The sequence below is a fragment of the Mustelus asterias genome, chromosome 18 (assembly GCF_964213995.1).
Source record: "Mustelus asterias chromosome 18, sMusAst1.hap1.1, whole genome shotgun sequence".
NCBI classification, from domain to species: Eukaryota; Metazoa; Chordata; class Chondrichthyes; order Carcharhiniformes; family Triakidae; genus Mustelus; species Mustelus asterias.
The window spans coordinates 19,814,205-19,826,651 of record NC_135818.1 but is presented as its reverse complement, the minus strand read 5'-3'; the positions used below and the strand labels follow the sequence as shown (position 1 = coordinate 19,826,651).

The following is a 12,447-nucleotide window of genomic DNA, read 5'->3' as shown; positions in this document are numbered from 1 at the left end:
TGTTTCAGGACAGTAATGTGGGAACAGCTGGATTGTCAGTGCTCAGTGTGAATGTCAATGCCCCATGTACCTTCCACGCCCAGACGTTGACGATCATATCGTGTTGGTATCCCACGGAGACGATGTACTTGGCGTTGGGCGCGAACGCCACGCAGGCCACACCGTACTTGTGCTCCTGCAGCTCTGCCACCTGTGTCCTTTCATTGACATCCCAGATTCGAACGGCGGGCATGTGCCCACTCTGCAGCCGAGCACAGGGGAGACAAAATAAAACAGTTAGCAGCAACCAGGGAGCGCAGCTCAGTTAGATGGTGGATTACAAAATGGCTGCCGGATCATGGTCAACAGTAAATTCACAATGTAATGGAGAATCCCTATCAAACACTGACGCCGTACTTGTGTGAAACCTGCTGATCCGCAACTTCTTTCCAATTCGAATGAAAGGCCGTTGACCTGCAACTTCGGGTCAAATGTCTCTGACCCCGTGGTGATGGCTTCAGGGAAAATGTGATCGATTAGCATCCGGACGGTTCCACAACATTCCGCCTCTCTGCGCTTTTCTGGGAGAGAGACGGAACCCACCTGGCAACCGGGCTGCCTGTAGTGGGTAGCCAATGAGGGCAATTAATGGGGCAATATTGCAAAATGGGGGGAGCACACAACCTGGGTGCTTCATCTTAAAGTTAGAGCTCTTCTGCTCAGGATGATATTAGGAAACATATCTTCACACAAAGAGGGAGGTAGAATCTGGAACTCTCTCTCAAAAGAGGCTAATGAGGCTGTGGGGGGATCAATTGAAAATTCCAAGATGGAAACAGGTAGTTTACATAGAAACCCTACAGTACAGAAAGAGGCCATTCGGCCCATCGAGTCTGCACCGACCACAAACCCACCCAGGCCCTACCCCCATATCCCTACATATTTACCCACTAATCCCTCGAACCTACGCATCTCAGGACACTAAGGGCAATTTTTAGCATGGCCAATCAACCTAACCCGCACATCTTTGGATTTCTATAGTTAAGAAAGCCGTTTATTAAGGGTGACAGAATTACCGAGGGAGGCAAATGGAGTTAGGGTATGGACCAGCCATGATCGAACTGAATGTGAGAAAAGCCTTGAGGAGCAGAATGCTATAGTCCTATAGTGCCGACACTATAGTTAAGAAAGCCCAACAACACCCCTACTTTCTCAGAAGACTAAGAAAATTCGGTCCGCTTTGACTCTCACCAAGTTTTACAGATGCACCATAGAAAGCATTCTTTCTGGTTGTATCACAGTTTGGTATGGCTCCTGCTCTGCCCAAAACCGCAAGAAACTAGAAAGGGTTGTGAATGAAGCCCAGTCCATCACGCAAACCAGCCTCGCATCCATTGACTCTGTCTACACTTCCCGCTGCCTCGGAAAAGCAGCCAGCATAATTAAGGACCCCACGCACCCCGGACATTCTCTCTTCCACCTTCTTTCATTGGGAAAAAGATACAAAAGTCTGAGGTCATGTACCAACCGACTCAAGAACAGCTTCTTCCCTGCTGGCATCAGACTTTTGAATGGACTTACCTCGCATTAAGTTGATCTTTCTCTACACCCTAGCTATGACACTACATTCTGCACCTTCTCCTTTCCTTCTCTATGAACGGTATGTTTTGTTTGTATAGCGTGCAAGAGACAATACTTTTCACTGTATGTTAATACATGTGACAATAATAAATCAAATCAAACTCGAGTTACTATGTTTGCTACTCTCAATTGGTTTGTTGTTAATTTGATTGACAGCCTGGGAGACAAGTGGTTATTTGGGCCAATCACCATTCTTTACTGTGGATATAGATAGTCTACTGGGTCTCAGGAGAGACCCAGGAGACTATCTCCTGGGTCTCTCCTGAGACTCTTTGAAAGGTTTCACACTGTCTGTAGGTTAGAATCGAGACGTTTTAATCCAGATAAATCATCTGATACAGATGTTGCTACAATGGCAGTTAAAACCGTGCAGTGAACTATGGCATTGTCTCTTCGTGTTATTACAGTGAGGCGCTGAGGCACTTTTCATTTCTTCAAACCTCGTCTTCGGGTTCCTGAAGCAATCTGGAAAGCGTTAAAAGCACAACTTTACAAGGCGCAGCGATCGAGAGTGCAGTCCAATGTGTGGATCAGCAAAAACCAGCCGGGGCTGCGGCCTAAATCCTTCAGTGTTAGGCTTTGTACGGAAAGGCAGCATTCTAGCCTCTCGGACAGTGCAAATATCAATGGGGAGAGATGCACTGTCCACTCACTTGTTTCACACCATCACTCCAGGTCTACTCCTTTGGGTAATGTTGGTCGAAGGATGAATATTGGCCAGGACACCGGAAAGATATCCCATTCCTTTCTTCAAATCGTTTCATGGGGTTAGTTACTTGACTGGAATTTTCCAACCCACTGTGGGGGTGGGGGTGGAGGTGGGAACCCACTGTGGTGGACACAGTAAGCTATTCAAACGTCCATTGGTTTCAGCAGGACTGGAAGATCCCGCCGGCAGGAGGGGACGGAAAATTCTGGCCTTGGTTTGACGTTTCATCCCAAAAGTGGCACCGCCCAACAGTGCCGCACTCCCTTTGTCCTGGACTGGAGCGCCAGCCTAGATCCTGTGCCCAAGTCTCTTGAATGGGACTTGAATCCACTGCCTGTTTTGACTCTGATGAGTTGGTGTTGTGACTGCACCATGGTTGGCACGGTGGCACAGTGGTTAGCACTGCTGCCTCACAGCGCCAGGGACCTGGGTTCGATTCCTAGCTTGGGTCACTGTCTGTGTGGAGTTTGCACATTCTCCCCGTGTCTGTGTGGGTTTCCTCTGGGTGCTCCAGTTTCCTCCTACAGTCTGAAAGACGTGCTGGTTAGGTGCAGTGGCCATGCTAAACGAACAGGCGCCAGAGTGTGGCGACTAGGGGATTTTCACAGTAACTTCATTGCAGTGTTAATGTAAGCCTACTTGTGACACTAATAAATAAACATAAACTTCAATATGGGACCAGTATCGACTCTGCAAAACCTGATACATTCTGTCTGATCGGACCTCAGGTGAGTTTTGACGGGCAGGTGGGATATTGGGCAGAGCTCCAAACTCCTCCTATTTGTCCACTCATACTGTCAAACTGGCCCTGTCTTCCAAGATGCCAAAAAAAGCTGCTGGCTTTAGTCTAACCGCCCCGGTCTAACTGAGTTCCTTTAGGTGTTCAGGTGAAATGAGTAAGGTAGTTTGGCATGAGATCTGGTGAGTGGACCAGCCGGTTACAATCTTTTTCTTTTATTCAACTGTGGGACATGGGCGTCACTGGCTGGTCAGCAATATTACTTATCCTTAGTTGCCCTTGGGCAGTTCAGAGTCAACCACATTGCTGTGGCTCTGGAGTCACATGTAGGCCAAACCAGCTAGGATGGCAGATTTCCTTCCCTAAAGGACATCAGTGAACCAGGTGGTTTTTTTCCAATAATCGACAATGGTTTTATGGTCATCAGTAGATTCTTAATTCCAGAATTACTTTATTGAATTCAAATTCCACCATCTGCTGTGGCGGGATTTGAACCCGAGTCCCCAGAACATTAGCTGAGTTTCTAGATTAATAGTTGAGTGATGAAACCACTAAGGCCATCACCTAGTACTGCTGGAAGCAGATTGTGGTGAACCATAGTTGGTTACCACTATGAGTGCTGAGCCATAGATGGTCAGCCCTATGGGTATTTGTAGATATGTTACTGTTGTCACTGTTGGGGTTAGGGTTGGGCTGTTCTACCTGTTGATATTGTTCTGTGGTACACTCCAGTTGGCTCCGCCTACCTGGGGAAGTATAAAGGTCACTGCACTGCCTGGTGACCCTTTAGTCTGGGATTGTATTGTATATAGTGTGCTCCATTCTTGTTAGTAATAAAAGCCTTTATTTCCCGGGTACAATCTAGCCTCCCGAGTGATTTAATCGCGCATCACAGATATCGTTGCCAGAGAGAATAGAACATCGTCATTATAGACTGCTTTCTAGCCAGTTATCGCAATGGCCACAGGGTTTGGAGATTGGCCCATCCAAAGTTAGAGATTGGTGATTTAACCGATAGGGGAAAATATCCTGAGGGTTCTGAAGATATTTGATTCTAGCTCTTGCACAGAGAGAATTGTTAAACCGGCATTATAAATGTGCATAAGGGTTTGACTAATGTACAGGAAAGTGATGAGGAAATGCCAGGTCGTCAATGTGTGAATAGCTCTCCAAGAGAGGGTTCATAGAATCCATAGGATTCGTACAGTGCAGAAGGAGGCCATTCAGCCCATTAAGCCTGCACCAACCACAATCCCACCCAGGCCTGATCCCCGTAACCCCACACTAATCCCCTGACACTAAGGGTCAATTTAGCATGGTCAACCCACCTAACCTGCACATCTTTGGAGTAATGGAGGAAACGGAGCACCCGGAGGAAACCCACGCGGACACGGGGAGAACGTGCAAACTCCACACAGTGGCCCGAGACCGGAATCGAACCCGGGTCCCTGGCGCGGTGAGGCAGCAGTGCCAACCACTGTGCCATCATGCCACCCCCATCGCCAATCCATCAACAGATTTCTTCCTGAGCGAAGGACCCTCTGAAATTTCAGTCAAACAGGAAGGAAGGAAGTGAGGAAAAAAGGAAGGAAGAACAAAATAAAGAATAAAAGAAAGAACGATAGAGAGAAAGACTTGCATTTCAATATTCCTTTCCCAGTTTTAGAATGTCCCGGAGCATTTTACAGACAACCGGGTACTTTTAAACGTTGCAACGTAGGAAACAGCCAACTTGCATACGACACCAATGTGATAATGCCCAGATAGTCTGTATTGGTGACACTGGTGAAGGGATAAATATTGCCTGGAACTGTAGGAATAATTCAACATTCTTTTTGAAAATGTGCTCCAGCCGCTGGCGTAAGACTGAACTGGATAACTCTTCAACTCAGCAGAATGGAGAAACATCATTCAGTATACAGATACGTCCCCGCAGGAAGGCACTAGCATTGACTGTCACTAGCGCTGACTTTGACAGCTGTACCAGAAACTTCCAGAGGCTCCGATTGACCTGATGTGACCGCTTCCTTGGAAGAGCTTCTGCAAACTTCAAATGTAACCCAGCCGCAGAAAGGCAAACAGACGGTAGAAATGAGGAAACCAGGAAGCCAGTGATTCAAAGCAAACAAGAACTTGAAAGAAAAGCTTAAAATCAAAAAGAAAGCAGGGCGGCAACCATCCTGGGATAGTTCCACTCTCCAGAACCTTCCACATGAAGCCAGGTGGCAGCCGAGGCCAGTGAACCTAAAATAGAAATGAGCAAAGAACAGTTCGGCACAGGAACAGGCCCTTCGGCCCACCAAGCCTGCGCCAATCACGTTGTCCTATCTAGCCCAATCGCCTGCATCCCTCTATTCCCCGCCTGTTGATGTGCCTATCCAGATGAGTCTTAAATGTCGCTAATGTGTCTGCCTCAACCACCTCACTTGGCAATGCATTCCAGGCCCCCACCACCCTCTGTGTAAAATACTTCCCCCCCCCCCCCGTATATCTCTACTGAACCTTTCCCCCCCGCTTACCTTGAACTTGTGACCCCTTGTGATTGTCATTTCTGCCTTGGGAAAAAGCTTCCAACTGTTCACCTTATCTATACCCCTCATAATTTAATAAACTTTTATCAGGGCGCCTCTCAGCTTCCGTCTTTCCAGGGAGAATAATCCCAGTTTATTCAATCGCTCCTCATAGCTAATACCCTCCATACCAGACAACATCCTGGTAAACCTCTCTGTATACTCCCTCCAAACGCTCCACATCCTTTTGGTAGTGTGGCGACCAGAATTGGACACAGTATTTCAAATGTGGCCTAACCAATGTTTTACATAACTATAACATAATTTGCCAACTTTTATACTTGATGCCCCGTCCGATGAAGACAAGCGTGCCATATGTTTTCTTCACCACCTTTCCCACCTGTGCTGCCACTTCTAAGGATCTGTGGACCTGTACTCCCAGATCTCTCTGTGTGTCTATGTTCCTGATGGTTCTACCATTTATTTTATAGCTCCCACCTGAATTGGATCTACCAAAATGCATCACCTCGCATTTGTCCGGATTAAGTTCCATCTGCCATTTCTTCGCCCAATTTTCCAGCCTATCTATATCCTGCTGTATTCTCTGACAATCTTCATCACTATCCGCAACTCCAGCAATCTTAGTATCATCCGCAAACTTGCTAATCAGACCAGCTACATTTTCTTCCAAGTCATTTATATATATTACAAATAACAGAGGTCCAGCACTGATCCCTGCGGAACACCACTACAGACCTCCATTCAGAAAAACACCCTTCCACTGCTACCCTTTGTCTTCTATGGCCAAGCCAGTTCTGAATCCATCTAGCTAGTTCACCCTTCATTGCGTGTGATTTAATTTTTTGCACCAGCCTGCCATGAGGGACCCTGTCAAATGCTTTACAAACGTCCATGTAGACAACATCCACGGCCCTTCCCTCATCAATCATTTTTGTCACCTCTTCAAAAAACTCAGTCAAATTATTGAAACATGACCTCGTGCTATCTGTCGCTAATAAGACCATTCAGTTCCAAATGTGTATAGATCGTATTCCTAAGAATCTTCTCCAACAGTTTCACTATCACTGACGTCAAGCTCACTGGCCTATAATTACCCAGGGTATCTTTGCCACCCTTCTTAAATAACAGGACAACATTGGCTATCCTCTCGTGGCCAACAAGGAAACAAATATTTCTGTTAGAGGCCCAGCAATTTCCTCTCTCGTCTCCCTCAGTAATCTTGAATAGATGCCATCTGGCCATGGGGATTTGTCCACCTTAATGCTTTTTAATACACTTAACACTTCCTCCCTCGTAATGATGACTTGCTCTAGAGGGTTTACTTACCCCTCCGAGACACCATCAATCAACCTGTCCCTCCTTTGTGAATACCGATGCAAAGTACTCATTCAGGATCTCACCCACTTCCTTTGGTTCTGTGCATAATTCCCCTCCTTTGTCCTTGTTCTCTAGCTACCCTCTTGTTCCTAATATATCTATAAAATGCTTGGGATTTTCCTAAATCCTGCTTCCCAAGGACATTTCATGACCCCTTTTTGCCCTCCTAACTCCCGGTTTGAGTCCTTTTCTACTTTCCCTGTGTTCTTCAAGTGCTTCATCTGTTTTTAGTTGCCTCGACTTATGTATGCATCCTCTTGCTTTTTGACTAGATTCGCAATTTCCCTGGTCATCCACGGTTCCCGAATCCTGCCTTTCCTGTCCATCCTTTTCACAGGCACATGCCTGTCCTGCACTCCGATCAACTGCTCCTTAAAAGACTCCCACATGCCAGATGTGGACTTACCCTCAAACAGCCTTTCCCAAACAACAGCCTCCAAATGCTGCCTAATCCGGTTGTAGTTAGCCTTTCCTCAATTTAGCACCTTAACCCTAGGACAACACTTGTCCTTTTCCATGAGTATCCAAAAACTTACAGAATTGTGGTCACTGTTCCCCACATGCTCCCCACTGCAACTTTGAAGACCTGGCTGGGCTCATTCCCTAGTACCAGGTCCATTATAGCCCTCTCTCTAGTCGGACTATCTACATATTGTTCCAAAAAACCTACCTGGACACATTTAATAAATTCCTCACCACCCGGATCCGAGCCCTAAGGGATTTCCAGTCAATAAGTCGAAAATTAAAGTCTCCCACTACAACAACCCTATTATTTCTACATCTGTCCAGAATAAAGAACAAAGAACAATACAGCACAGGAACAGGCCCTTCAGCCCTCCAAGCCTGCGCCGCTCATGTACCCAACTAGACCATTCGTTTGTATCCCTCTATTCCCAGTCTGGCTATCTAGATAAGTCTTAAACGATCCCAGCGTGTCCGCCTCAATCACCTTGCTTGGCAGTGCATTCCAGGCCTCCACCACCCTCTGTGTAAAATATGTCCCCCTGACATCTGTGTTGAACCTTGCCCCCCTCACCTTGAACCCGTGACCCCTTGTGTTCGTCACCTCCGACCTGGGAAAAAGCTTCCCACTGTTCACCCTATCTATGCCCTTCATAATTTTATACACCTCTATTAGGTCGCCCCTCATCCTCCGTCTTTCCAGGGAGAACAACCCCAGTTTACCCAATCTCTCCTCATAGCTAAGACCCTCCATACCAGGCAACATCCTGGTAAACCTTTTCTGTACTCTCTCCAAAGCCTCCATGTCCTTCTGGTAGTGTGGTGACCAGAACTGGACGCAGTATTCCAAATACAGCCTAACCAACGTTCTATACAGCTGCAACATCATATGCCAACTTTTATATTCTATGCCCCGTCCAATAAAGGCAAGCATGCCATATGCCTTCTTGACCACCCTCTCCACCTGTGCTGCCACCTTTAAGGATCTGTGGACTTGTACTCCCAGGTCCCTCTGTGTGTCTATACTCCTGATGGTTCTGCCATTTATTGTATAGCTCCCCCTTACATTAAATCTACCGAAATGCATCACTTCGCATTTATCTAGATTAAATTCCATCTCCGCCCAATGTTCCAGCCTATCTATATCCTGCTGTATTCTCTGACAATGTTCATCACTATCCGGAACTCCAGCAATCTTTGTGTCGTCCGCAAACTTACGGATCACACCAGCTACATCTTCCTCCAAATCATTTATATATATCACAAACAGCAGAGGTCCCAGTACAGAGCCCTGCGGAACACCACTAGTCACAGACCTCCAACCAGAAAAGGACCCCTCCACTGTTACCCTCTGTCTTCTATGGCTAAGCCAGTTCTCCACCCATCTAGCTAGCTCACCTTTTATCCCGTGAGATTTAACCTTTTGCACCAGCCTGCCATGAGGGACCTTGTCAAACGCTTTACTAAAATCCATATAGACGACATCCACGGCCCTTGCCTCGTCAATCGTTTTTGTCACCTCCTCAAAAAACTCAACCAAATTTGTGAGGCATGACCTCCCTCGTACAAAACCATGCTGTCTATCGCTAATGAGATTATTCAGTTCTAAATGCGCATATATCCTATCTCTAAGAATCTTCTCCAACAATTTTCCCACCACGGACGTCAAGCTCACCGGCCTATAATTACCCGGGTTATCCTTGCTACCCTTCTTAAATAACGGGACCACATTTGCTATCCTCCAATCCTCTGGGACCTCACCTGTGTCCAGTGAAGAGACAAAGATTTCTATTGGAGGCCCAGCAATTTCATCTCTTGCCTCCCTGAGGAGTCTAGGATAGATGCCATCTGGCCCTGGGGATTTGTCTGTCTCAATGTTTCCTAAAAAACCTAACACTTCCTCCCTTGTAATTGAGATTTTTTCTAACGGGTTAACACATCTCTCTGAGACACTACCTGTCAACATGTCCCTCTCCTTTGTGAATACTGATGCAAAGTATTCATTTAGGATCTCACCTACTTCCTTTGGTTCTAAGCATAATTCCCCTCCTTTGTCCCTGACAGGTCCGATTCTTTCCCTAACAACCCTCTTGTTCCTAACGCAAGTATAAAATGCCTTAGGATTCTCCTTAATCCTGTCTGCCAAGGACATTTTGTGACCCCTTTTTATCCTTCTAACTCCCTGTTTGAGTTCTTTTCTACTTTCTCTGTATTCCTCCAGTGCTCCATCTGTTTTTAGCTGCCTGGACCTCATGTATGCCTCTTTTTTCTTTTTGATTAGACCCACAATTTCACAGGTTATCCACGGCTCCCGAATCCTACCTTTCCTATCCTTCCTCTTTACAGGCACGTGCCTGTCCTGCAGTCCTATCAACTGCTCCTTAAAAGACTCCCACATGCCAGATGTGGATTTACCCTTGAACAGCCTCTCCCAATCAACAGCCACCAAATCCTGCCTAATCCGGCTGTAGTTAGTCTTCCCCCAATTCAGCACCTTACCCGTAGGACAGCACTCATCTTTTTCCATTACTATCCTAAAGTTTACAGAATTGTGGTCACTATTTGCCACATGTTCCCCTACTGAAACTTTGATGGCCTGACCAGGCTCATTCCCCAGTACTAGGTCCAGTATAGCCCCCTCTCTAGTTGGACTGTCAACATATTGTTCCAAAGAACCTTCCTGTACGCATTTTATATATTCTTCCCCGTCCAGGCCCCCAGCCCTAAGCGATTTTCTGCTTACATATCTGTTCTTCAACTTCCCGTGGGCTGTTGGGAGGCCTGTAGTACAGTCCCACCATAGTAACAGCCCCCTTCCTGTTTCTGAGCTCTACCCACAGTGTCTCGTTACATGTTCCTTCCAAGGTGTCTTCCCTCTGTACAGCTGTAATATGTTCCCTAACCAGTATTGCAACTCCTCAGTGGAGGAACAAATAAAGGAGCACAGCAAGACATCAACTGAAAAGAGCAACCGACTGACCAAATATTATTAGAATGAAGATTAAGAAGTTTCTTTTGCATTTTTGTTAAATGCGGAAAGAGATGTTACAGGTGCTCCGGTTTCCTCCCGCAGTCCAAAGGTGTGCGGGTTACGTGGATTGGCCATGCTAAATTGCTCCTTAGTGTCCCAAGATGTGTAGGTTAGGGGGATTAGCAGGTTAAATACGTGACGTAATGGGGATAGGCCAGGGGAGGTAAGATGCTCTGTTAGAGGGTCGGTGCAGACTCGATAGGCCGAATGGCCTCCTTCTGCACTTTATGGATTCCATGCCTCTGTGACTTCTCTCTGATTCCCAGCAATCCTGTCCCTGGCTATGCCAGTCTCCACCTCATAATCCCAGTGACGTGATCCTGATAATTGGTGTCAGACCAGCCATTTCACATACTTACCGAGTCTCATACTAGCCACTCGCCTTTGACGATTCCCATGCTTTCGAGTGTGCCTGTGCGTTACTCCTTTCTAAAGCTGTAACCTTGTCCTAATTCTCCCCGGTCAACAATTAACGTTAACATCCATGATCCGAGGTAGATGGGGAAATGCGGGATTTGAAACACAAACAGATCAGCCATGATCTTATTGAATGGCAAGCGAGGCTCGAGGGGCCAAACGGCCTACCTTCTGCTCTTAATTTGTATTCATAGAATTATAGAATCCCTACATTCCGATGGAGGCCATTCAGCCCATCGAGCCTGCACTGACAACAATCCCACCCAGCCCCTATCCCCGTAACCCCATATTTTTACCCTGCTATCCCCCCCACAGGGAGAACATGCAGACTCTGCACAGACAGTCACCCCAGGCTGGAATTGAACCCGGGACCCTGGTGCTAACCACTGTGTCACTGTGCCAACTCAGTTTGGTAGTGGAGGGAAATTTTATTTGAATCTGTTTTGGGGATTTGAGCATCGCTGATTAGACCGGATTTATTGCTCATCCTGAATTGGTGAGCCACTTTCTTGACCCGCTGCAGTCCATGTAGTGTAGGTGCATCCACAGTGCTGCAAGGGAGGGAGTTCCACGATTTTGACCCAATGACAGTGAAGGAACGGCGATGTATTTCCAAGTCAGGATAGTGAGTGACTTGGAGGGATTTGCATGCGCTGGTGTTCCCATGTATCTATTGCCCTTGTCTTTCTTGGTGGTAGTGGTCATGGGTTTGGAAGGCGCTGTCAAAGGAGCTTTGATGAGTTGCTGCAGTGCATCTTGTCGAGGGTACACACTGCTGCCACTGCGGTGGATGGAGTGGATGTTCAAGGCAATGGATGAGCTGTCAATCAAGCAGGCTGTTTTGTCCTGGCTGGTGTCACGCTTCGCAAGTGCTGTTGGAGGTGCACCCATCCAGGCGAGTGGAGACTATTCCCTCACACTCCTGACATGCGCCTTGTAGATATCGGACAGGCTTTGGGGGAGTCAGGGGGTGAGTTACTCGCTGCAGAATTCCCAGCCTCTGACCTGCTCTTGTAGCCGCAATATTTATATGGCTAGTCCAGTTAAGTGTCTGGTCCATGCTGACTCCCAGCATGTTGATGAAGAAAATCAAAGGGATGGATAAACGGTTGGGCAATACCCACTGAAACTATTGATGCTGCCCCTGCAAGCAACTGGGAACATTTTCAGGACAACAAACAACTCCATCGGGCAAATGGTTACATTCAATACACAGGGACAAACAATTGGGAAGCCAATATGCAACTGCCTAAGGTGAACTCAAATCATAGAATCCTACAGTGCAGAAGGAGGCCATTCAGCCCATCGAGCCTGCACCGACTCTCCGACTAGGATACCACCCAGGCACTTTCCCATAACCCCGCGTATTTACCCCGCTAATCCCCCTAAGTGATGGCACAGATATGCGGATGGTCAAAGATGGCACTGAGTGGCGAACAGATTGGCTCAGTCCAACAGCTGTGAGGGAAAAGGATTGGGCCAGTGGCGAGGCAGCAGAGTTTGTGTGTCAGGGACCAAAAACCATGGCTTTGGTCTTCCCAATGTGTAACTGGGCGTCATG

General features: G+C 47.0%; 1 protein-coding gene across 1 annotated transcript in view; it reads right to left on the bottom strand.

Moving 5' to 3' along the window:
• The window catches only part of LOC144506983 (mitogen-activated protein kinase-binding protein 1-like), a 287,588-nt gene that overhangs the window by 153,626 nt on the left and 121,515 nt on the right, over window positions 1–12,447 (bottom strand). The window contains exon 5 of the mRNA XM_078233486.1: window positions 71–241. Within this exon, the coding sequence (XP_078089612.1) occupies window positions 71–241 (171 nt within the window). The remainder of the gene's footprint in view (window positions 1–70; window positions 242–12,447) is intronic.